General features: G+C 35.8%; 1 protein-coding gene across 10 annotated transcripts in view; it reads left to right on the top strand.

The window, feature by feature from the left end:
- Window positions 1-26,737, top strand: part of WWP1 (WW domain containing E3 ubiquitin protein ligase 1) — a 60,777-nt gene that overhangs the window by 29,916 nt on the left and 4,124 nt on the right. For 4 of the 10 annotated variants that reach the window (XM_085537242.1, XM_015855811.3, XM_085537243.1 and 1 more), the window contains 17 exons: window positions 1,555-1,692; window positions 1,796-1,862; window positions 3,083-3,264; window positions 7,483-7,828; window positions 9,754-9,849; window positions 10,478-10,652; window positions 15,579-15,633; window positions 15,746-15,830; window positions 15,941-16,069; window positions 17,118-17,190; window positions 17,283-17,354; window positions 17,916-18,004; window positions 20,660-20,819; window positions 23,179-23,312; window positions 23,413-23,553; window positions 24,919-25,039; window positions 26,199-26,303. In XM_085537242.1, the coding sequence (XP_085393368.1) occupies window positions 1,605-1,692; window positions 1,796-1,862; window positions 3,083-3,264; window positions 7,483-7,828; window positions 9,754-9,849; window positions 10,478-10,652; window positions 15,579-15,633; window positions 15,746-15,830; window positions 15,941-16,069; window positions 17,118-17,190; window positions 17,283-17,354; window positions 17,916-18,004; window positions 20,660-20,819; window positions 23,179-23,312; window positions 23,413-23,553; window positions 24,919-25,039; window positions 26,199-26,303 (2,118 nt within the window). In that variant the 5' untranslated portion in view covers window positions 1,555-1,604. Of the gene's footprint in view, window positions 1-1,554; window positions 1,693-1,795; window positions 1,863-3,082; window positions 3,265-6,573; window positions 6,709-7,482; window positions 7,829-9,753; window positions 9,850-10,477; window positions 10,653-15,578; window positions 15,634-15,701; window positions 15,831-15,940; window positions 16,070-17,117; window positions 17,191-17,282; window positions 17,355-17,915; window positions 18,005-20,659; window positions 20,820-23,178; window positions 23,313-23,412; window positions 23,554-24,918; window positions 25,040-26,198; window positions 26,304-26,737 lie in introns of those variants that run through there. The other 6 variants (XM_085537244.1, XM_015855814.3, XM_085537241.1 and 3 more) reach the window with 4 other exon arrangements.

Here is a 26,737-nt window from a genome sequence, read left to right as displayed (position 1 = left end):
CTAAACACCACTAGCCTTGAATTGCTGCCCTCACCCCTCCCAGCTCTTTTGGAGGCTCAGTTGCAGTACAGTCACTGGTCTGATTTTGGGAGGTAACCTTTTAAAATAACAGAGAGTAAACAAATCACCCATTGCAGAAATGACAGCTTATGAATATGCTAGTTTAACAGATCTGTGGTAGGCTAGTTTCTCCTCCCTCTCCTTTCCTTCTAGGTCAGTAATTCCATAGTAGACTTGGCAGCCTTGTGCTTACTCCAGCAGTTTATGGTACTGCAAAATCCATCTGTAGAGGTGCAGTGGGTGTTTACTAATATCTGCTGCCCAACATTGTAGAGTTCAGTCTTTTTTTTCAAAATAACTTTTAGGATCTCAGTAACATCTTGGCCATATGTGGCAATAGCTGATGCTGGCATTCCCTGCTTTTATGTTTCCTATTCATTTCTGATGTTTGTTAAGAACAGAAAACATGGAAGTGCTGTTTTAGTGCATGGATGTACAAGTTACACAGCAAGCTTTAACTTTGGCTTGAAATGCTATCAGATTGAGGGATATAGGCTGTTATATCTTGAAAAAATAATCCTTTAATCTGAGACCACAAATACTAAAAGGCCTTAACCATTTTAACCTGATTAATGTGAACTCAGAGCTTACTTTGTTTAGTTGCCTGACATGCAGTTTTAAATGCTGAACTAGTAATGGTTGATTTAGAGTTATGCAACATCCACAGTATGTTTAAACTCTGGATTATGTGTCTCTGTCTATACATCTGTGAATTTCTTATCATACTGAATTTTCTACTGCCTCATTAATGTCTTTTTGTTCTTTAAATCTCAAAACAAAAAGAGTTTTTTGGGTGAAAATATTTTCTCATTTAATTTTTGGTTACTTGAGGTTTTCTGTTTGTTACTGTTTAATCCTGGCAGTTGGGGTCTATGAAAATGCACTTAATAAAGTTAAAAAAAAAATTAAAAAAGAAAAATGAAAGACTGTGCAGTCTTTATGTTTATTCTTTCCTCAAAGCGATGTGCTTTTCAACTGTGTCTTCTGATTACTTTTGAAAGGTGATAAGAGAAATAAGCATAAGCTTAGGTTGTAGAGTAAGGTTCCCCATGACTTATCACATGTAGTATTTGTCTGTGTAGTTCACAAGTTGTTTAACTTTAAGCCTTCTTGTGTTGTGTAAGTAGTGCACAATTTCAGAAGGCCTTAGTGGAAGTAATAAACCTGGGAAGTCATTTACAGTGCAGTACTGGAATTATATGGATCCTTTCGTATACCTGGATCATACTGTATAAATGAGCTATTTATTTTTACAGTAAGCTATGCTTTTACCCACAGCTGGTCTGAATTTTGTAGCTCCTTAATGATTTCTATGTTATTCAAATCATCTGGGTGTAGCATTTTGTACAGATATACTTTTTGTGCAGATATATCTTTTTTTTTTGTTTGTGTTGGTTTTTTGTTGTTGTTGTTTTTAATATTGCTTAGAATTTTAATCTTTCCTTTATTCCTTCTCTCCTTCTCTTTCCTTACCCACCCCAACTTAATTTCTAGTGGAAAAGGTGAAAGAACAGTTGAAATTATCTCTGGAAAACAAGAGTGGCATGGTGCAAACAGGCGAACTGACAGTCGTGCTAGACGGGTTGGTTGTTGAACAAGAATCTCTTACAAATCTCAGTTCACCAGCAACCAGTAAGTTGAAACAATTCAGTCAATATTTTGATTAATATTTCAGGGATATTTAGTAGAATATTTCTATTTATTTATTTATTTATTTATTTTTTTAACTGTTCAGTAGAAGTTCAGCAAAATGGAGAGGCTGTGCATGAAAACAGAGATGCTTCGGCCAGAAGTGCGTCAAGGTTGGCATTTATTTTTGTGCTTTTGACTATATGTGAAGTATATCAGCAGATTTTATCTGTTGACATTCTTTTGTTTCTAAAGGTGAGAGATCTTAACTATCAAACTCTTAATTACTTTACCATAGGGTTTACAGTTTGTATAACAGTTTGATATTTCAGCTTATCAATAATTAAATTTACAATTCTGTTTTTCCTATCCTGTTAAAACTTGCTTTCCAGTAGTGCATGATTACCTTCTGAATGTAAAAGAAAATAGATTTCAAGTGGCTTGAATTTTTTATGAAGTCCTGCAGATGAGATTAAGGGAGTGGTGAGTGGCACAGGGTGGTTTTGTATGCTTTGTCCATTTGTTTTCTGTTGTCTTACGAGCAGTTTCTGGTCATGTCTACCAACTTTTTGCAACAGACTATCTGAACGGAAGGAAAAAGCCTAAATGACTTCCTCCTCACCCAGTTCCTTTTTTAAGGTTGAGATCAGGAAGTTGTTGAACAGACTCGTATTGTGTTTAGGAAGCAGTATTCAGAATGCTGAGCCAAGGAGTTTGCCAGCTTCAGCCTAACATGGCAAGAAAAAGACTTGAAGATCAATTTCATTCTTCATTCTTGAAGCCACCATCTTTATACTAGCTCATAGGCTGCATACAGAAAAATAGGAGTGGACTATTTGACTTCTCTACCATTAGTGAGTTGAGTAGGCCACTGTTCCTTGCCGTGCCAGTTACACTGCAGTAAATGCAGATTACTTAAGTTTTTTACTTAAAAGATGATGTAAGTATACAGTTGCTGTGCATTTGAGTGATAGGAACAGATTTATCCTTGTACACATGATTATTTTCTTTGTTCCTTGTGCAATGAGAGGAAGACTTACACTATCAGGTGGTGCTTTGGAATGGTCCCTAAAGCGTTTTTTGGAAGATGTACACATCAGTCGCTCCCACTCAACTCTAATATGTCATAAAGTAAAGCTGAAGTGGAAATGAGGAATCTTATCTAAGTGTCTGAAGTTCTTCAGGGTTTATGCCTTGTTCTTTAATTGTTTTAGTCTTGTACTCGGCTTCTATCTAGGCTGCAAATGTGATCTTACAAACCACTGTGAATTTACTTATTTTCTTTGTGTATTTCTTTTGCATGTTATAGTGTAAGACTTGGGTTCTGTGCATATCTATTAAATGTGTTTGTACTAATCTAAGCTGATGGTTTTTTATTTTTATTTTTACCAAGATCTGCTTGTGATGTTTCTAATGGGAATGACAATCAAGTACCTTCAAACTCTGTAGTACAGAATGCATTCTGCATAGAAGCCGTTAATGGAAATAACTCACCATCTCCTACACATGTTGCAGCCAGACCCAAAAATACAACTGTACCAAAACCACTCGGAGCTGAGCTTGTCAACAGCACTGGTAGGAATGGGAGAATTATAAGTACATTTATGTTAAGGCTTTTTGTCTAATTGAAATCAATCTGGAACTGAATCACTTTTTCTGCACGTTTTTTATTAAGTTTCAAAAAATATTGAAAGGATGTTGAATTTATAATCTTGTATTTCCACTCCATTATTTCTTCTTCTGTAGATCCAGTCTTAAGTGTACTAACTTACATACTTACTTCTGAATGCTCATATTGGATGAAGTAAGAACTAAAATATCTGGAACTTGCTTCTCTGTCCCAGATTACCAAGTGACATTAGTGATTGATGGGAAGCAGAATGAGATTTCTTTCGTGTAATTAATTTGAATAACTCCAGTTAGGCTTCTTTTGCTATTGGATAAATCTGCTGTTTAGTGCTGTTAGGATCCGCTGTGCCTAGAGTTAAAATGTAGATGCATTTTGCTTTCCATTTTTTCAAAAGCTATGCTGTTTCAGAACAGATATTGGCAAAATAGTAAATTTCACACATCTCTTAAATACAAAAAAAAAAAAAAAAAAAGAAAAGAAAACAAAAAAACTTATTGTAATTAGGGGTAACATATGGTACATTAAAAGAACTTGAAAAGCAGGTATTTATGTTTGTTCTTCAGGCAAAGCTTTGTATCTGATCATGACTGTGTTTTTAAAGCACTTGCCTCAGCTGGATTGAGTGAGGTTGCAGTGACAGCAGAGGAAAAAGATACTTTTAAATAGAAAGATGCAAGCTGTTAATAAACGGGAGAACAGAGACTGTTAAGCGTCCTCTAAAAGAGAGGAAAATAAGGGAATGGTGGCAAGATGGTGGAAACAATGATAAACTTTAAATGGCAGTAATTAAACAAGGCCAGAGCTCTTTTTAGAGAACTTGAATTTGATTCCTCTCGCTTTTCAGTTGACGGCCAAAGGGCATATGTATTATTTAAGCACTGTTCTCTTTTTCTTCCATTGCTAAGAGATCTGTTTTAAATTTGAATTTGGATAGTGTAATTGCTGTAGTAATTGATTTGTTCAAATAGTGATGTTGATGAAATCATCACTGAACTTGCACTGAGACCATTTTCAACTACTCTATTGGTTAGTGGAGACATTTTTGTTTTTAGGAAAAACATAAAATGAGTCTTTGGCATTTGTTGATCACACAGTTTCTTTTTTTATTTTTCCCCTTGTACCTAGCAGAACTGTACTTTTGTATCATGTTGCCAGAACTGCTGTTTTAGATCTAATTAGTGAGGTAACCAGCTGATGTATCATAGAATCATCATAGAATCATAAAATGCCCTGGGTTGCAAAGGACCACAATGATCATGCAGTTTCAACCCCCCCTGCTATATGCAAGGTTGTCAACCACCATACCAGGCTGCCCAGAGCCACATCCAGCCTGGCCTTGAATGCCTCCAGGGATGGGGCATCCACAACATCCTTGGGCAAAATGTTTTACATATCTGTTTTGGAGATCAGCTTACTAAAAGAGCTGATGATTTGTCAGTTATTTTGATCCTGTCTTCCTTCTATAATCCCATTGACTGTTTCATGTGGACGAGCTGAAATTACTTTTTTAAATGAAAGTTGAAAGTTAAGCTGGCTTTTTTCTGTTTTTACAAAGTTGTTGCTGTACCTAAAGCAGACATTCAAAGAAAACTATTCAGATTGTCTGTAGTTGTGATTTCTTTTTTAATCTCATGCTTTATATTTTATTTAAATTGTATGAATTCTTGACATATCTTGATGTAGTTAATCTGTTTTCTGTGAGCTGGAAGTAGTGATGTATTAGCCTGGAATAGCTGCGTTCATGATTCAGTGCCTTTTACAAACCTTCCACATATCCTGTCGCCTATACAATCATGCTTGTTATTATGTGAAGTAAGAAAATATATGTGGCCTAGTGATAATTCCTTAAAGAAACTGACCTGCTATTTGGAATACAGTAGTGATTACTGCTTAATTGTGGGTTGCTTTTTTTTGTTTGTTTGTTTGTTTTGTTTAATTTGTGCATGTGTGTTTAAAAGGAAGATGAGGTTTACAATTCGTCAATATCTGTTTTTGCTTTCTAAGAAAGCCAGGAAGTGTTGACATTACACAGCTATTGCAAGTAGTAAGTAGTCTTAAGTTTTTATTTGTAATAGTACTGTACAGGATTAAGAGAAATGAACTCTTTAAAATGATGAAACACCATTTTATAGGCACTAGGCTAGAGTTAAATTTTGCACGTTTCTATCAATGGGATTAAAACTGTAGAGATATCTTAGTATTTTGGCTTCAGTTCTTAGAATTGGAAGCTTATAATGTGCTGTCAGTTAGAAAACCACTTGAAGTGTGTGTGGCATATAGTATTTTGTCTTGAACAAAAATATTTACAGCTCTACAGGTACAAACTGGCAAGGTTAAGTAGAATTGTCACCGATTGGTGTTGATTAGGGATTCAGAAAATTAAAGCTGTGAATGATATTACACTACTTCACACAATGTCCTTGACTTTTAATGGGGTCATATTGACTACTGTACCTGATTTCTGATTTCACTAGTTTGAGACAAAATCTTGTGCCAAGATACTGTTCTGCTAAGATCTGCAGATGGAGGAGACAGATTCTGTAGCTGGGTGTGTTGTGGCAGAACAATGGGGAATGGTTTCAAACTGAAAGAGGGGGAGATGTAGATTGGATATAAGGAAAATGTTTTTTGCAGTAAGGGTGGTGAGGTATGGGAACAGTTCGCCAAAGATGTGCCCCATCCCTGGAGACATTAAAGGTCAGGCCTGATGGGGTTCTGGACACCATCTAGCTGTAGGTGTCCCTGTTTATTGCAGGGGAGTTGGACTGGGTGACCTTTAAGGGTCCTTTCCAACTCAAGCAGTTCCATGACTATGACTGGTATTGATGCATTGCCAGACAAGTGGGCTTGAGAATACTAAGCCTTAGCCTGTTTTTCCTCCCAAATCTGTATGCTTTAAACCTTCTATGAGATTATGCTTGCTTGACTTGGATGAGATTTGGGCTGTTCTTAAAAAGGCAGAAATTAATTTACTTTGATTCTGTTGTAATTTTTGTAATTTTTTTAGTTTATAGCAATCACGTTGGTATTCTGGATCTGCTGGGATGGAGTTCATTTTCTTCATGGCAGTTGTATGATGCTGTGTTTTTAGATTTATGAGCAAAACCATGCTGATAGCACGGTTATGCTTTAAACGCTGCTAAAGAGTTTCTTCACAACATGAAGTCCTTATCTATTTCTCATTCAGCCTCTTCTCAGCTGATGAACAGATTGGGAGTGCTCAGGAGGTTGGGAGTGGAAACATCCAGGCAGATGACCTGAACCAACCAAAGAGATGTTCTTTGTCATACAATGTCATGCTCAGCAATAAAAAGGGAGAGGAGAAATTTTGGGGTCGTTAGTCATCTTTCTGCATGGGAACTGGATTACTGTCATTCTATCCATGGGAGGTGGTGAATGATTGCCTTTACATCACTTATTTTGTTTCATTGTTTTTGTCATCTCCTAATTCTTTTCTTACTAAATATATATATATATATTTTATCTCGGCTCACAAGTTTTCTTGCTTTTACTTTTCATCTTCTCTTCCACAGTCACACTGTGGGTGGAAGTGAGTGAGTGGTTGTGTGGTACTTGGCTGTCTGTCATAGTTAGCTCATGACAGTTAGCAAAATGTAATTTTTTAGGACATATTGATTTTCCTAAGGATGCTGGGGTGATCTATTTATTTATTTATTTTTTAAATGAGATACACAAGAAGATATTAGATCTGTAAGAACTGTCTTTTTATTTCTGCGTTACATGTAGTTACTTGGCTCCCAATGCTTTTCTTTCTTGTCATGCTAATCAAGATATTTTTCTGAAGTTGGTACAGCTTCTCAAGTAAGGCAGTACTGTTTCTTTGGTAGAGTGTGTTTACTTTTTGCTAATCTCAGGAATAATGTATAATGTTGTATTGAGGAAGGTATGCAGAAACTAAGAAATAATCTTTGCAGGGAAGTATAGAGAATGGCTTGTAGACTGTAAGATTTAATTACAGCTTTAACCGAAGCTGGTTCACTGTGGCCTTTTTGTAATCTTCCGCAAAAATGTTACTTATGGCACATAGGTGTAAATTGAATCAAAGCGAGGAATATGTTTAATATAGTACACTTCAAAATCTGACCAAAAAGTTTAATTCTTTGGAATCTGATATGCAAATATTCTTATTTCCCATTTCTCAGTTAATGGTGAGACATCTTCCTCTGCACCAGAAGCTGGTAATTCTTCTGTCTCTGAAGCTATGGTAGGTTCAGAAGCTCCCATGTCTACAGATTGCACTAACACTACAGCAGAACCTCAATCAACAGAAGAAGCAGCTAGTTGCTCTGAAAGCCACACTTCTACGCTATCCGTTGTGTCTGCTGGACTAGAAGCTTCAGCTACTACAGACTGTGCTCAGCCTAATACCACAAACAGTACAGCAGCAGATGCAGCAAAACCAAGGGAATCCTCCTCAGCCTCAGGTGCATCAGGAGAGACTTTAAGACAGCAGACTGTTAATGCTGGTACAGAACCTTTACCACCAGGGTATGTGGGCTTGATTTTAACACTATTATTGTGTTTTGTCATAACGTGTATGTGAAGAAATCACAGTTTAATTCCCTACAGGGGTTGCTAAATACAGATCAGTTGGCAGAGATGGGGTTATATGATCTAAAATGAGATTTGTACTATTCTATAACTGGCTGGTAGCTTATGTCCCAGAAACTAGCAGCTGATCATTTATTTGTTGAGACAGTAATGTGATCTAAACAGAGGAATTCTTGGACATTATGGATATGAAGAAGATTCATTTGATATATTTAAACTTACTTGGGTCATAATTAATTGCTGCCATGGTTCTTATACTGTGGGTATGTAGTAGGGACTAAAATATGAAGAAACAAAATGAATAAAATAGTCTAGAAATTTGGGTTCTTGCAGTGTAGGATTGTAACCAATAATGTGAAAAATACAATGTGAGTATGTGCTCAGAATAGCTAGAAACTTCTAGTTCTCCCAAACTGAACCTACTGCTGTAGTCCTAAACCTTAAATGCAAAATCAAAGATGAGCTTAAACTAAAATAAAAGCATAATATGTGCTCAAATAGATATACTGATCTCAATATAAATAAATTAAAAAAAAAAACAAAAACCAGATATCTCATGTTTGGGTGAAAAGATGTCTTCAGTAACTAGTTGAAGATGCTGACGTTTTTGTAATAATCTAAATATTAACTATTTTAGCATCTTTTTTAACACAGAAGTAGTTACTTGCTGGAAGTATATATACACTGTGCCATCATAGCTGATATTTCTGAGATCTGTCATTCTGTCATGTATCTGCTCTCTCTGAAACAGGTTCAGTAAGTAATTGGTGACTCTTCACTTGATTTGCTGTAGATAAACATGAAAACAGGAATCTCAAAAGACAGAAGTACTGTAGATACTTTATTGAGGAATTGTCTCAAGGTTCTTAATTTTCAATTATTTTTACAAAATTCTTTATAGGAGGGAACTTCTGTTATTTCCCCTCCCCACTTTTTTCTTTAATATGCTTTCCTGTTGGCAGGGTCTTGGATTCAGGCCTAGTGGACGCTACGGCTTAATTCATTACTTTGTCATTCCTCCCTGATTGTTTTCTTCCTCCCAAATCTATTTGAATTTCCATTACATTCAGCCTTACTATGTAACATGCTTCTACTCCCCTTTTATGACTTTATAATCTTGACATCTAACCTCTTGAACTGCAAAAGCATTTGTAGAAATGTGATTAATATCAAGTAGAATGTCCTGCCTACATTTTTTGTAGCTAAGTAATTATGTTTATAAGAAAAACATATATATTAGTGGGACAGGAAATGAGGATAAATATTGCATCGTGACAATCCTCAGTAGCTTGAATCTCGAATCACTCATGTTCGTATCCATCTTCATTGTAAGAGCTTTGCAACCAAAACTGAAGAAATAATCCCCAGGAATATCAGGTAGAGATAAAGGAATCTAACAGGACAGGACATAGAAACATGGGAGAGTTATCTGCTAGCACACTTTTGAGGTTCATTCTGAAAGATCCTGTTGTTTATTGGATGAGATGTGCTTCGATATGCAAAGAATTTGTTTCTGAATTTTTAAAATGAAGCATCCAAACCTGAAGCAGATAATTACTTGTCTTCATTTTCAGATACCTTAAATGGAATTCAGAAGTATTTCTGAATATCAATGTATGTTCATTTTAGGTTCCATGTCCCTTAAAGAAGTCTTCGTGGTGATACCTATTCAAGAAGGAAGTAAATGTGATCTTTATGTATTCTAGTGTGCATTGCCTTCAGTGTTTTAGAATGAGGTTTGGATTACAGTGTGTTCATTCAGTAGCAATTATTTATTTATTTATTTATTTGGCTTACTGGGAAATAAGCCCTAGGGAAGTATTTTCACCTTGACTTACGTGAAAGTCTTTTTTGTCCTGAAGGTGGGAGCAAAGAAAGGATCCTCATGGTAGAACCTATTACGTTGATCACAATACACGGACTACAACGTGGGAAAGACCACAGCCCTTGCCTCCTGGGTACTGTAGACTTTTCTTAATTTAAAGTTGATTATGCTGCTACATTGTATTTTTCTTCTAGTGTGAAACAAACGAACAAACCCTACTGTCTTGGTTTTAATAAGCAGCTCATTGAAAACATATCATACATTAAGAAATCTTAACATGCAGTTAGCATAAACTGTGTTATTTTCCACAAGAATATTGGTGTATCTATATGTATCTCATTCTGATCACTTGTTCAAATACAGCTGCTAAATTATGTTGTTTTTCCTTTAAAACTTAAGTGCTAAAATAATGAAGATTTTACCATCTTTATGTAGATGGCATCACTAGTGTAGTGCAGTATTTACCAACCTTGGATTCCTGGGCAATAGTGGATTTTCTGTGTAACCTGCCAATATTAATCATTGTCATTGCAAATTACATGGTTAAGACTGGGAGTGACAGCAAGAGCCAAGGATGCAGTTTCCTGAGTGTTTGCCCAGTTTTCTCTTTTTTGTGTACTTTTGTGTACTTTAAAAATTAAGATCATGCCTATCATTCCAGTATTTAATTCATATAATATCTAGGATCTTAGCATGAAGAGAAAATGAGCTATGCAATGTTACTGGAAAATATAGCTGTTAATGTTTCTGTTTCTTGAAAGCTGGGAAAGAAGAGTTGATGATCGTGGAAGAGTTTACTATGTGGACCATAACACCAGAACAACAACATGGCAGCGACCAACAATGGAATCAGTCAGGAACTTTGAGCAGTGGCAGTCTCAGCGCAATCAACTGCAGGGAGCTATGCAACAATTTAACCAACGATACCTCTATTCGGTAAATTCTATATACAGTTTAGAAATGAGTAAAGAAATATAGCAACCCTTCGAATCAGCCACGTGAACCACATGATACTTAAGACTTTTAGTGCTAGTAGTAACTGGTAAAAGTAAAGCACTCCCTTAACTGAAAAGGAGTGTAAAAACTGGATTATGAGCACTATATGTATTAAATGGCATTCGAAAATTCTTTAGTGGAGTCTCTTGTTGGTACAGGTGGTAATTCTTTTTCTTTGAGCTCATTTTGAAGCTTAGGGGCCTGGTTCCTGGAATTTCAAACATGGCTTTCCATTTCCCTTATGTAGTTAGCTCACTTTAATCTATGGAAGAAACTGTCATGAGCAGCTTCAAAGACTACATTAGCCTGGAGAAGAGAAAGCTCTATGGAGCTTCTGCTGCTTTTCAGTACTTAAACAGGGCTTTAAAAAAATGGGGAGTGACTTTTTTCCTGGACAGATAGTGTTAGGATAAGGGAGAACAGTTTTAAACTAAAAAAGGAGAGATTTAGATCAGATGTGAGGCAGAATTTTTTTTGCTTTGAGAATGATGAGGTGCTGAAACAGGTTTCTCAGGGAAGCCATGAATGCTTTATCCCTGGAGGTGTTCAAGGTCAGGTTAGATGGGGCCCTAGGCAGCCTTATCTTGTGGGTGGCAGCTCTGCTGATAACTGAGGAGTTGGAACTACATACTCTTTAATGTCCCTTCCAAGTCAAACCATTTTATAAATCGATTATGGAGTTATTAAGACAGTTTTTGTTTTTTTTTTTTTTGCAGTTTTATTTCATTTATGACTAGATAACTAGAACAGATTTTTATGTTGGTTTGGTTTTGTTTTTGTTTTCCTTCATAGCACCTTTGTATCACTATTCTAGACACTTCATTGTAAGACTTGAGTTCAGTCTCTTAAATAAAGATCCAATTTTAGAGACTTCATAAGCTATACATAGAACAGCTGGAGTGATTTAGAAAGAAACAACTTCATTTTGATTTCTGGTCTAGGACTGTATGCATCAGGAAGCCTCACTTTCCTCTAAATTTGATAAACTGCTTTAAGGTATCCTCTGTGAGGTCATTGCAGTATTCTTATGTTTAACACTTCTCAGCTTTTTCTTACCTAATTAGACATATCACCACTGATTAGATGTATCACCACTGATTTTCTTCATTCCTTCGTTGTTCATCATAGTCTATTTATCTTACACAATTATAAAAAGATAGAATGATTAAAGTTGGAAGGGCCATCTTTCTGTCCCTTCACTTGACCCTCTCTAGTAGCTGCATATCTCAACAGTACTTCCAAGTGTGGCCTCCCCACTACTAAGTAGAGTGGAATGATTACCTCTCTTGACCAGCTGGCAGCACTTTGCAACCCAGAATAAATTTAGCCATGGTAGAGCAAGGACACATTTCTGGCTCTTGTTAGACTTGTCCTCTGTGACCTTCAGGTACTTTTCTACAGAGCTGCTTTCCAGCTGAGTGGCTCCCAGTCTGGATTTGTTCCTTCTTTGGTGCAGGACTTTGCACTCATTCCTGTTTAATTGTACAAGACTCCTGCCGTCACATTTCTGCATTCTGCCATGTCCCCTAGCACGACTTTTTGATGTATTAGCACCATCACTTTCAGTTTCATGTAATCTGTGAATTTACCAAGGGCACATTCTACCTCATTATCTGGGTCATTAATAAAGATATAAAACAGGGCTTGACCCAGTATTGACTCCTAGAGTCTGTCTACTACTGGATTCCAACTAGACTTTACACCACTGACAGCTACTTTATGGGTCTGACTTACCAGTTTTCAGTCTGCCTCACTGTCTTCTCATCCAGGATGTACTTCAGTGCCTTGTCTATGAGGATCATATGGGGAACAGTTTCAAAGGAAGGCCTTACTGAAGTTCAGGAAGACAGTATCCATTGTTCTCCCCTATCAGGCCAGTCATTGCTTCGCAGAAGCATAGCAAACAGGTCAAATGTGACTTCTGCTTAGTAAATCCACTCTGACTCTTCTTAATAATATTCTTGTCCTTCACATGCCTGGAAGTGGTTTCCAGAATTAGCTGTTCCATTGTCTTCCCAGGGACTGAAGTGAGGCTGACCAGCCTGTAGTTCCCTGGGTTCTCTTCCTGCCTTCTGTGAAGAAAGGCATTTGCTTTCCTCCAGTATTCAAGCATTTCTCCCAGTTGCCATGATTGACTGAAGATTATCAGCAATGGTCTCAGTGACATTTGCCAGCTCCCTCAGCACTCCCCTGTCAGAACCCATGGACTTATGAACGGCTCTGACCTGATCTGCCTCTACCAAGGGTATATTTTCGGGGGCTTGGACTAGATGACCTCTAGAGATCCCTTCCAACCTCTACAGTTTTATAACCAGACATTCTGCCTGGTCTTTGGGACCCAGGATTCCTAAAGGCCAATCTTGCTAGTAAAGACTGATGCAAAGAATGCCTTCAGCCTTTTCTGTGTCACATGCAACCAGATCTCCTGTCCCCTTCAGCAATGAACCCACATTTTCCTTAGTCTTCCTTTTGTCACTGATGTACTTGAAGTATATATGTCTTGTTGCCATTGACATCCCTAGATAGTGTCAATTCTGTTAGGGCTTTGACTTTCCTGACCTCATCCCTGAATGCTCAGAGAATGTCTCTTTATTTCTTGGAGATTACCTGTTCCTGCTTCTGTCCTTCTGTGTGCTTCCTTTTTGAGTATGAATCTAATGAGAAGCTAATTGTTCATCCATGAAGATATGGGGCTTGTAAAACATTGCTTTTTGCTACTTGAAATTTTTTTGTTTTTTTTCTAGATTTGTTGACTTGTTTCTAATAAGTACTGAAATTTTACTGAATTCTCAGCTCAGCTGGAGAGCTGTTTGCTCAAATCATGCCCTGTCATTATTACTTTGTGCCAATCTGTTCATGCTGTCAGAACTGTTAGCTTCTTAGACATTGCCTAAAACATAGGGACAGACTTTATCATCTCATTTTGTTAAGTTGCTTGAGATCAGTATTAATAAAAAACTGGCAGTTGCCATTCAAATGTGAGATAATTTTTGTCTTTTAGGTAGGTGCTTCTATACACTTCTCAAACTGTTACGATCAAATGAGGTAACTTGTCTGCCTCTGACACACCAGAACTCTTCTTATATAGCAGCTTCTGAGTAACATAGTTTATTTTCTAGGAAACAGTCATTTAATCCTTTTAATAAACAAGTTGAAATTTCAACTGTCTGGTTAAAAATAGGCTGTGTGAGGAAAATAAGAATGGTAAGGCTATGATTGTTATAGTTATTCTTGTTTTTATTTGTTTATTTATTTATTTTTCTGTTGAAAATACTAGTGGAACTTTCCTGGAATTGATGTTTTTCAATATCTTGCTGTTGTTTTATGCATCTCGTTCTAGCTTCATTCTTTTTTGTTGTGTTGTCATAACAGCAGCTAGTCCTTTTCCTTTTTTTATCATCTTTTTCATGGGATGTGGCAGCACCATATTGCTACTTAGACACTTCATGTAAGGAAGTAAGTGTAGAATAATTTATACTTGAGCCAAATACATTGCTTCTTGGATCAAGCTGTAGGCTAATTTTGTCTAGAAATGTTATTCAGATATTTCAAAATATTTAATGTGATATGAGTTGCTTCAGACTTTGTTTTCTTATCTTGTAATTTGCAAATAGCTAGTTGCGCTATAAATGTCTGAAGTTATTGTTTTTAATAAATATAACATACTTCGACTATGTATATTCAAAGGAATTAGGAGGAAACAGTAATAAGAAATAATGTCGGAGAAAATGTAGAATTTTAATATTCGTTCAAAGTAGATGTCTTAATAAAGGGTTTTGGAAGGCTAGTCTAAATTTACTTAAAAACTGCTACTTGTGTATAATATAAAGATTCTAAATGATAAATATGTTAGAAATTGTCAGATATTATGGTTTCTTTCCTTAAATTTACTGTTTAATTATGAGCATAGTATTTGTAGGCCACATATAAATAATTGGGTACATTAAGAAGATGAGAAAACTCTGAATTAATCTACCATTCACTTCCTCTGCAGTTAGCATTTTCCATTGTGTGCTATTGTTCTTACACTTACTACTGAGAAATCTTTGGTTACAAGGTCATCGTGACTACATACATTCCGAAAGCAGAAAATAGTAACTTCATTCAGAGATTATAGTAATTCTCTTTTTATATCTAACACCTTGATTTGGATTATATCCGTTGCATTTTCTTATGATACTTGCTCTGCTTCTGTATCGCCGGGTAACACCAAAAATACTGTAGCCTTTCTTACACAAATTTGCTGTTTGGAAACTCTTAAGTAGACTTAGAGTTTTTTTTTCTGTTGCAAATGTTATTTAAAAGTAAAGCAGTAGTGGCAGTAAGGTGATCCTTAAGATACTCTGGAAAATGTAGATCAGTTTCCACTTATCAAAATTTAATTCTGTGGAAAAGAAGAGCTCATAACTAAGTAGGCAAACTTTGCCATCGTAAAGGTTTTAGGAAGGATGCTTTTAGTTATAAATTAAAGCATGGATCCTGTGGTCTGGGGACATTTTTGCCTTTTATATTGCATTCATGCCATATTTTGTATCCTTGGGAGCTACTGGAGGACTTCTGCAAGTTTACAGTGCCTTTAAAAATTTAGCATGGTTCTTAAAAGTATCTTAATCTTTTCTTAAATTATTTTCCCCATTTAACTTTGCTGAATGTTGGTATTATATAAAAAACATCTGAATGTTTTAATGGAATTGTTTTGATAAAGAAAGAGAAAGACTAAAAATAGCTATATACACAGAGAGAGACTTAAAATGGCATGCTGTCCAGAAGGTGTGGTCTTCACAGCTAGTGTTAAACTTAATCATATTATGGGAAAGAAAAATAACTAGTATTTGGCCTAACTGGATGTACTCTTGTTATATACAGGCTTCGATGTTGTCAGCAGAGAACGATCCACTTGGGCCTTTGCCACCGGGGTGGGGTAAGTTAATTAGCTGTTGACTTCAGGAGATGACAGTTAGAGAAATTTGGACTGCAATTATTGTATAGTTTGTGTGTGTTTGTTTGTTTGTTTGTTTTCTCTTTCTCCCTAGAAAGGAGAGTGGATTCAAATGATAGGGTGTATTTTGTAAATCATAACACAAAGACAACACAGTGGGAAGACCCTCGAACCCAAGGGTAGGTGTGTATATTGACTGTATAAATGAAAATATCTTGCTTAATCATTGCTTTAAAAGTCATGATATAGGCAGGAGGCAAACATCACTGCCTGAATTTTTTTTCTGCAGTTTACAAAATGAGGACCCTCTTCCAGAGGGCTGGGAAATCAGATACACTAGAGAAGGTGTACGATACTTTGTTGATCATAATACAAGAACTACCACCTTCAATGATCCTCGTACCGGGAAGTCTTCTGTGTAAGTGAGGAAATGTAAAAGTATTTTCTAACTTTTTCATTTGTTACATTTCACTGATGCAATTCTTCTCATACCAGAAAACAGTCTATGCTTCTAGCTATAATTGAGCAATAAATTTTGAACATATTGTTTTCTTGTAAACCTAATTTAAACTTTTAATTGTCAGTTTCTCTGTGCCACACTTCACCATATTACTGTAAGGTTCAATAGTTTTTATGCACTGTTCAAATACAAAGATTTTAATTACACTATAAATTGAGAAAGGAAGTGATGTAAGCCTGTACATTGTAAATTCAACTAATTTAACTAAAAGACAATTTTAATGGAAACAACAAATGATTGTAAGATGCATTGCTTATAGTTATATACGCTCTAATAATATTAATGGCTAAACAATCAAGTTCTCAATACTTGTCAAAATTTTACTTGCAGATATTCTATTTCTAAATAGGGTAATCAGATATGTTGACCCAGCTGATGGTGTCAGTCTTAATGCCTTTTGTGTATAGTAGCATTTTTGTGGCTTACCTTTGATGCATCAGTGGCAGTTCCTTCAAAGAACCTGTAGATTGGTCTAGTATAAATTTCTTCTTGGTTCCTCAAACCAATGAAGCCTTTATAACTTATGTTAACCCCTGGTGATTATGATGTGATTAAGTTCATACTGCAGCCTTTCTCGGTGAAGACAATATAGTAGATGTCTTTCCTTTATCTGGCTTTTAATTTTTATGAAATTGATAGATACTTGAAATCCTCAGAATCTCTACCCTTGAGTAGTATCTTTAACTTGAATAGTATCTTTAACAGCAACAGCAAAAAGGTATGTGTGGCAAGGGTGAGGAAAGGAAGACTGGCCAACCAAATGTTTAGTTTATTTGGGAAATAATACAAAAAGGAGTTGGGACATATATTAAGAATTTCCATTTCTGATCATATCTTACGATTGCAATTTTTTGTGCATTTTTGAAATCTGCAAACTCTTGTTTAGTGTTGAAAGTTCTGTTTGATGTCTGTGTGGTTAATGTGTCTCAAATATATTCCCTTACAGAAATAAAGGGCCACAGATTGCCTATGAGCGTAGCTTTAGGTGGAAACTTGCTCATTTCCGTTACTTGTGTCAGGTACTGATTAAGTAATTACTTAGTTTTTGAGACTTTTTGAATTTTCATAAACGTATTTTCTGCCTTGTAACATTATTACTTTATGATTACAGTCCAATGCACTGCCAAGCCATGTGAAAATCAATGTATCCAGACAGACTTTGTTTGAGGATTCCTTCCAGCAAGTAAGACCGCAAAATTTGTTACGTTTATAAGCTCAAGTTTTTCAGCTTCAGTCTGTAGCCAGTGTATATTCCTTCTTCTTTGTAGTGATCAAATGCTTCCTGCCCTTGTTACATCAAAGCCTCTTTGAGTAGGCTCCTCTTTAAACTAAAAGTGTATTATCAATGAAAGTATATTTCACTTCAGATCAGAGGAAAGCACGTTTTTAGGTTAGTTTTCTAAACATCTGTAGTATGTGAGATGAAAAGCCTTTTACCCAATTTTCCTTTAAGACTGGGAGATAATGTGTACCTTCAGAGCTGTATAAGAAAAGGGCAACCATGTAGTGATAATTTCCAGATAAGCTCTGCTCCTTGTTCACAGTCTGCTACTCAATCTGAGTTGGTATTTTTTTGTTCAGTTCCTTGACTGCGTGTTCCATGAGTTGCTGTAATTGCTTTTCAAATCCCTGTAAACATTTATCCTATGTGGTCTATCTGTAACAATTAAATCTAAATTTGAGGGAGCAATTGCATTGAAAATACTTCATTTATAATTCAGTATGAATTTTGTTCATTTGATAGATTATGGCATTAAAACCCTATGATTTGAGGAGAAGATTATATGTTATATTCAGAGGAGAAGAAGGATTGGATTATGGTGGATTGGCAAGGTAAAATAAAATTTATTTGGAAGTGTTATTTTTTCCTTTTCTTTTTTTTTAATGGCATTCTAATTATGATTTCTCATGTCATTCAATTCAGAAAGTAACTGCTTGCTTTTACAGTCTTGTCTTGGTTAGTTCTTTAGCTCCCCTTAATGTAGTAAGGAGGTAGAACTGGCAGCTTTGGCAATTGTTATGGGTAGAAATTATATTAGTAAAACTATGATCTCAGTTCAGTTCATTGACAAAGACTAATGCTTACATTGGATTTTAATTTTATTTTGTGCCAGTAAATTTCTCTAGACAGAGTTATTTCAGAAAGTTTCTACCATGTAGTTCAGCTTTGTTGAAAATAGGGATTGTGGAGTACATAATTTTGCTTATTTAGGAAAAAATCAAACAGACAAATGTAGATTAGGGGCTGATATAAGCAGAATGGCTGTGAGCTAGGAGAGAGCAGTGCAGGTGTGAAGTAATGGGGGAGGACTTTGCAGGCTGTGCAGGAATGCCCAAAAGCTGGAGCACGAGTTTTTCTAGAATCTGGAGTGGATTCAAAGGAATTTTAACAAGAAAATCATAGGTAAAGTGGATTTCCTTTATTATCCATATAGTGGATAACCACTGACTATTGCAGGCAGTTACTTGACTGAAGTGTTGCTATTATGCTATTAAGATGAAAATGTCAGTTAGTACTGCAGGTCTGCTGAACCCGATGTAGTAGTAGGTGATAAAGGTGATCTTTACTGTGTTTTTGTTTTTTGTTTTTTTTTCTTTTTAGAATGAGTCCTGTTTCAGTTTTGTTCTGTTCCCAGTTAACTTACTGTGTTAAAATGTGCAGTATTTGTAAGGAAACCTTACAGTGTTTGTGAACACTGAGCTTTTTTGGATGCGTGTGCTTATGTTTCTGAATTACAACATTATAAAAAAATGTTGGATGACTGCAGGGAGAAATCCACTTTTTTAAAATTAATTAATTATTTTTTTTTTAATATAAGTTTTGTTTTGTTTCGTGTTCCTAAGATGTTGCCCCTGGGCTTAAGCTGAGATCCTGGAGAGTTTAAGTTACCTGTTCCCAAGAAACAGAAATACTCCAAAGAATAACTGAACTAAAGGGTATCGATTACGGAGTATGGCAGAATAAATTAAAAAAAGAAGGATGCAAGTAGTAAAATTCCATAGATTTTGTAATAAATCTTACCCAAGACACGGGATGTGAAGCTAAGAAACAGCAAGGGCCTCCTTGTGATACAGATGAGAATTCTGAAATAAGTGCTCACATACTGACTTGCTCATGCAATACTGTGTTAACACAAGTATTGAAAGCCACTGCACCTGATTAATCATCCTGTCTCTTAGCAGGCTAAACTCTGCACGTGTCCCATCCAGATTTTTACCTTGTTTGGCAGGACCAATCTGAATGCTTTATCCTGCAGCTAGTTCTAGCTGTTAGCATGAAAAAGATGCTGCTTCTACAAATGTCTTGCTGATGACTAATGTCTTTGTTTCTTTTCTTGTTATCTGGCTGTGATATAATCTAAAAGTTTATTAAATTTGATACTGCTATACAGAGTTAATGTTGTCTCAGTACAGAACTTGCATAGAATGGCATACAACATTCTCGTGCCTATTAAAAGATGCACAGAACCTAATTAGGGCTGTGGTATCCTGGCTGCCTTTCTCTGTTTATTCTTTCTAAATAGCCTCTCAGTTAGAAGCATAGTTTATCAAGGTGTGATCCATGACTTAGATTTCATTGAACTGTTTGGATAAACACATCTGCAAACCTCTCATTTTTATTACCCGATTTCAGGTAAATACAGGGATAGAAAAGACACCGTAGAAATGTGACAGCTGAAAGATGGTCAGAATAGAATTCTGTTCCTTCAATTGTTACAGGATAGACCTTTCTCCTTTTGCAGCTTTTCCATAGCCCTTGGTTTTCAGTTTAAAGTGCTTAGGGTCTGGTATTAAAATCCTAGAGTATATATGTCTGCATTTGAGGTCACTGGTTATAAGCCTTATAAAAATGCTAAAAGTGACAAATATTTTAAACATCAGATATCTTGATACAGAAATGCCAGATTCTATTATAATTTCAGGTCAGTTGAGTTGGGATCTATGAAACCAGGGAAGAAAATGTATTAAGCCTCAACAAAAAAGTATTTTCACATCGTTGTGTCCTGTTAGCTTAACTAATGCACGGTAATTTGTTAAATTGCTGTAACTCGGTGTTTGTTTTGCTGACAGACTGGGAATGGAAATAAGATGATGTTGGATTTTACCTGGATTGTTCAGAACTTTCTAAATAGAGATTTGAGTCAATATGCAGTAAAGCAGGCATGGTGAGGGTGGATTCTGTGCAACTAACGGGCAGCTAAAACCTAAGCTGTGAGAGTGTGTTCAGGGTGAGAACAATCATTTCTATGTGCTGGAAATGGAGACTTTGTAGCATTCTGTTTTTTATGGATTGATTGTTTTTATATCTAAAAAGTGTGTAAAGTTTTATATTTGTATATGGTTGTAATACAACTCTGTTTATATTATTTTTCCAAGTTTGCATATATTTTGACCATTTCATCAGATGCTTAAAGGGAATGATGATAAAGATGTGTCTATGTGTATTTGATAGTTTTTATGTATATGTGTTCTTTTTTTTTTCCATAGAGAATGGTTTTTCTTGCTTTCCCATGAAGTACTGAACCCTATGTACTGCCTGTTTGAATATGCTGGCAAGAGCAACTATTGCCTACAGATAAATCCAGCATCAACAATCAATCCTGACCATCTTTCATATTTCTGTTTCATCGGGCGTTTTATTGCCATGGTAGGTTAGAGTTTTAAAGTTTTATTGTTTCTTGTATTTATACAATTGTTTCTGAAATAGGAAATTTAAAGTAACATTTTAATTTTGTGAATTCGATGTGTGTACTTCATGTAAACAGTTGCTTTGTTATCTGAATACTCACACTCTGAAAAATGTGACTAATTTTTGTAAGCAGGTTCCTCAGTTAGACTTAGTACATCTTGATGTGTTAGAAAAAATGAGTTAAAAACATTTTGCAGAGTACATTGTATCCAAATACGTGTTTAAATTAAGGTTCAGAGGTTGCATACATGGAAAAGCAGAAGCTTGCAGGGGAGTTTATAGCATCCTGATTCACTGCTATCATGTTTCTCCTAAAGCTGTAAGCTAAGCAGAGATGTTACATCATTTCTCCTTGTATCACTGAGTCAGGTATCTCTAATGGAGTCTTGCTAGAACATCTTTTTCCTTCTATCTAGTGATAGAAGGAATCACAGTGCCATTTAGCAGGAAGATGTGGAGAAGCAAATTATTTGCTAGAATTAAATACTGTCTATTTTTGTAGTGATTTTTGTTCATAGGCATCATATAAATGCCTGTTAATTGAGAAGTCTACCTCATTTGTAGAAGAGAATGAGAATTTAATTCAAGTATTTAAAGTCATTAATAATCAAACTTTTCTATCTTGAAATTGTTTATTTTCATTTTAAATTCTGTAAGAAAAAGAGACTGATATAATAGTGCCTAGTGTAGATTGTTTCAAGGTTTGAATGGCACTAACTGCTCTACTTCCTGAATACTTTCTAATGGCTTAAAATAGCTCAAGCAGTAACCTAAATGTGAATCATTTTAAGTGTTCTAGATGGTTGTAATAAGTGCAGTTTTAGCTTCTGTTGTCTCAGAATTCTAGAAGACTTGCTGCTTTCAGATCATAAAAACTTAACTTGACTTTAAGTATTGAAATAGCCACAGACATTTCTGACTGCAGCTGAGTTAAATGTAAATATATGTCTTGTATTACTCTGTGTTACTCTCTTACTTGTGTTACTCTTAACAAAATGAAATTGTTAAATGGTAGTTGATACCTGTATGCCACAATTGTTATGTTTGCTGTGAGATTACCGTAGCTATTAAGTGAGATGATTTAAGAGTGTACTTCTACAAAAACAAAATAAAACAAGCAACAGGAAATCGTATGGCTGGGTAATGCTTTTGGTGTTTATTTTGTCCAGTTCTACTAGTTCCCTCTCCCATGAGAATTATAGATTAGCTTAAAAGTAAACAAACAAAATAAGGCCTCATGCCTTTTTCATGCCTTCATGCATGGTAGAGTAATCCTCAGAGGGGAAATGAGAATGTAGTGCAGTCAAATGGAATGTTGACTTTTTCTGGAGAAAATGGGTTGTTACACTGGTGCTTTTTCTTACTATTTCAGTTTTAAGGAGTGTTAAGCAATAGGCCATACTGCAGCCTATTTTTAGAATGATTTAGAATATACTTGCAGCCCAGAAGGCTGATGGTATCCTGACTTCCATCAGGAGAGGGGTGGCCAGCAGGTCCCCCTTTATTCTGCTCTCACAAGGCCCCATCTGGAGTACTGCATCCAAATGTGGGGCCCTCAGCATAGGAAAGATGTGTAGCTTTTGGAGAGGGTCCAGAGGAAGGCCACGAAGGTGATCTGGAGACTGGAGCATGTCTCCTATGAAGACAGGCTGAAGGAACTGGGTTTGTTCAGCCTGGAAAGGAGGAGGCTGCGAGGAGACCTCATTGCAGCCGGCCTTCTAATATTTAAAGGGAGTTTATAAATATGAGGGAAATCAACTTTTTACATGGGTAGATAGTGATGGGACAAGGGGGAATGGTTTTAAACTGAAGGAAAAGAGATTTGTATTCAATATCGGGGGTAAGTTTTTTACTGAGATAGTGGTGAGGTGCTGGAACAGGTTGCCCAGAGAGGTTGTGGAAGCCTTGTCCCTGGAGGTGTTAAACAGGCCAGGTTACATGGGGCCCTGGGCAGTCTGATCTAGTACTTGATCTAGTGGTTGTTAACCCATGCCTGTTGCATGGGAGTTGGAAGTTGATGATCCTTGGAGTGCCTTAAAACCCAAGCCATTCTGTGATTCTCTGATTCTGTGATTTTTAAGAGGTATTTCAGTGAAGAATGTATAGTGAATGGCTATATCCTTATCGTATGCTTGGATAAATTTTGTCGATTAAACTTACTAATCACTTAATGTAACGTTGTTTTTGTTTATTTGTTGAAGTACAAAGCTGCTACTCCAGCTTTTTGTCACTTGAAGAAGAAGAGAAAGGAATACAAGTCCATAAGTTCAGCAATTCAATAAAAACTAAACAGACTTTTGTTTTCCTGTTTCAACAGGCATTGTTTCATGGGAAATTTATTGACACCGGTTTTTCTTTGCCTTTCTACAAACGGATGCTGAGCAAAAAACTTACTATTAAGGATCTAGAATCTATTGATACTGAATTTTACAACTCTCTAATTTGGATAAGGTTTGTTGATTCCTTTTTTGGAATTTTTATGAATTTCTCTGTTTTAGTAATTATTGTAACCCATTGTGTTTTTCTTTTCTCTTTCTTTTCATTCCTTCAGAGATAATAACATTGAAGAGTGTAACTTGGAAATGTACTTCTGTGTAGATATGGAGCTCTTAGGAAAAGTAACCTCACATGAGCTGAAATCAGGAGGTTCCAATATCTTGGTAACTGAGGAGAATAAAGAAGAATATATTGGGTAGGAAGGCTTAGATTTCAAAGAAAGTGTTTCATGTTTTAACTGTTGCTTTTTATTATTATTATTATTATTATTATTATTATTATTATTATTATTATTATTATTATTATTATTATTATTATTATTGAAATGCTGTCTTGGTATGTGTGGCATCTTGATGGTTTTTGCTCTTTGCTCTTTTTCCCTCTCCTCCCATTTCTCACATGCCACAAAATGTCCTTCCCTCCTCCCAAAAAAAAGACAAGACATCTTAGCAAGATGAGGACCTATATATGTCCATACTATACATGTAATGAGAGACCAGCTGAAACTGAAAATGAGCAAATCCATTTTAATTAACTTCTCATAATGGAAAGAAATATGTTTGACAGAAGATTTCAAAATTGTCACTGGTAACTTAAAATTGAGGAAGGTGTATAACATGGCACAATGTAGTGTGACTTAAACTGTTTTTTCTCTTTGTTTTGTTGTACTGCTCTTTCCTGCTTGTTTCTTATGACTGTCTTTTGTTTTGAACCCCCTTCTGATCACCTCAAGTGATCTCTGAAGTGCATGTACAGATATCTTTTCCTGTCATAAAGCATATATTTCGTGCTGCACATAAAGTTCCCACCTTACATTAGTAGTCTTTAGGTTTGCAGTGAAATAGTTTCTATAGTACCTACCTATACCTACTGTCACTTTCTTATACTCAGGAATGGCTTGACTATTTTAGTAGAAACTTAAAAAAAACCCACGTTACCTCTTCCTTCTTCTAAATCTTAGCATTAAGTCAGATGTTCGGAACAAAAAATGACTACCTCTTGCTGAAGCTGGAAGTATTGGGAACCATAGTTATAGCTATTATAAGCTGCAGCATTTCTGCAGTATATTTTAAAATTAGTAGAAATTGTTCTTTTTGTCCATTGAAATGCTAGGATTATATGCTTTAAAGTGAAAGCAAATTTTGCCATAATAGAATCATAGAATCACCAAGGTTGGAAAAGACTTAAAAGATCATCTGGTCCAACCATTCACCTATTACCAATAGCTCCCACTAAAATAATAATAAAGTCTATAAATAATAAAGTAATAGTTTCCAAGTACCATCATTTTCATGGAATAATTGCTGAACTTAGATGAATGATTTAAAATAATAAATCTTTTCTGTTTAATGGGAACCTAAATATCATCCTGCTGTTGTTACTGCCTTTTGGAGTGCTGTATTAATATCAGTAAGTTCTTTATAGGCTGCAGGTTTGTACAGCGTGAGAAAGTAAAATAGGAGGGAATGGTGCCTCACTGGGCCACATACATAATTATGTGCAATTGAATTATTCTGAGTGCTAATTGATGTTTAATTTCTTTTTCTTTTTCCCATCCCAGGCTCATGGCTGAGTGGCGATTTTCTCGGGGAGTCAGAGAACAAACCAAAGCTTTTCTTGATGGTTTTAATGAAGTTGTTCCACTACAGTGGCTACACTACTTTGATGAAAAAGAGCTGGAGGTGAGGTTTTCTGTTCAGCGTTTTTACCATTTACCACTACTTTTGGTTGAGTGAATAAATGGATAGCCAGCTTGAATTTCTCACTTGTGGCCTACTACATTTTATACCATGAGGGATGTGGAGAATGTAATGAGAGGCAAAGGTAAATCACAAGACTATCCATATTGTATCTGTGCTAATAAGTATCCATATTGAATCTGTGCTTTGCACTGTCCAGTGGATGTGAATTTTAGATTCTTTCTTCCATTTTTTTTGCGATGCTTCTATGAAAGGATCAGAATATGAGAAAGATCACGGATGGATCAGTTTATTGTAGAAAACTGTTCCCTCTAGAGGACCTCCTTCTAACAGGTGGCAGAGGACTTGATTCTGGTGTGTGGTGACTGCTTGGTTTGATGTGCATATTCATTGGTAGATTCTAGGATTATTACACTTCAGGACATAAAGCTGTAGGAACCAACAAGGTTTGATACTAGATTTTGTCAACCATTAGTGCACAACCTAAGGGCTAATAACAAGTTTTAGTTGCACACAGTTTTCTTAAAAGTCAGCCTAATCTATGTGTGCTGTTAAGGTTTTGATTTGAAACATGGACAAAAGGTTTTGAAGTATTAGGCTTATTTGTTATTGAGAGACTTGCCAATTTTGCCTGTTTATAAGGAACAGTGTTTTGAAAGTTGTTTTTATTTAGGAGGCTTTGCCTTTAGGATGTTCATCTTTCATTGCTTCTAATAGTGAATATTTTACAAACTTAGACTTTGCAGTGTGTTTTATCTTGTAATAGCAGCAGTAGTATTAACAATGTAATTGTCATCATCTCGGAGGCAAGATTTTAATGTGAAAGGTATTGTCCTGGTTAATGTTGAACTTCCTTTTATGGGAAAGGTTGTATCTTTTATTATTGAATTAGTAAGTGGAAGAAACCTGAGTTTTCAGCATGTAGGCTTTCAAACCATATAAAAACAAACAATTTTGGAGCTCTGCAAACTTAGGATAAAGAAAAATCTAACAATAGCATAAAATAGAGAAAATAACTGCCAGTCCTCTGTTTGGAACAAGAATCTACATTTTTGTTAGCATGTCTCATACAAGATACTAAAGCAACTCTTAATTTGTGTATGTAGCTGTGTACATTGTCAACTATCACTGTCTTTTCTAGGTTATGCTCTGTGGTATGCAAGAAGTTGATTTAGCAGACTGGCAAAGGAACACTGTTTATCGTCATTATACAAGGAATAGCAAGCAGATCATGTGGTTCTGGCAGGTATATCGATCAGTAAAACTTCTAGCTTTGGGATTTTACTCTGTTTTCTAACATGAATGACACATAAAGGGGAGGGATGCCAATTGAAGGAAGGCTCTCACTTGTTCCTTTCTTTTTATTTTCTGAGAAACAAAGTTCTTGGGGAGTGTAGTGTAGGGTGGGAATTGGCAGTGAGATAACTCCATCATATTTGAATGGCTGAAATGTAAATACTGATTTTTAGATCTTGTCCTTTTAATTGATTGTATTATGGTAGAGCTTTTTTTTATTGTTGGCAGTAATGTACTTTCTAAATGTCTGTAATGTGTGTAGTACATCAGAAATGCCACATATTATTTATGATTATTGTCATATTATCAGTGCCAGTCTTGTGCTGACCAATTATAAGTCACATTTTAATTGAGTGAGCTAAGAATTATTTTCAAATAAACAAA

The sequence above is a fragment of the Coturnix japonica genome, chromosome 2, assembly GCF_054131305.1.
Source record: "Coturnix japonica strain WE chromosome 2, WE-NBRP24, whole genome shotgun sequence".
In the NCBI taxonomy this organism is placed as follows: domain Eukaryota; kingdom Metazoa; phylum Chordata; class Aves; order Galliformes; family Phasianidae; genus Coturnix; species Coturnix japonica.
Note: the sequence above shows the minus strand (reverse complement) of the source record. Positions and strands in the feature narration are given on the sequence as shown.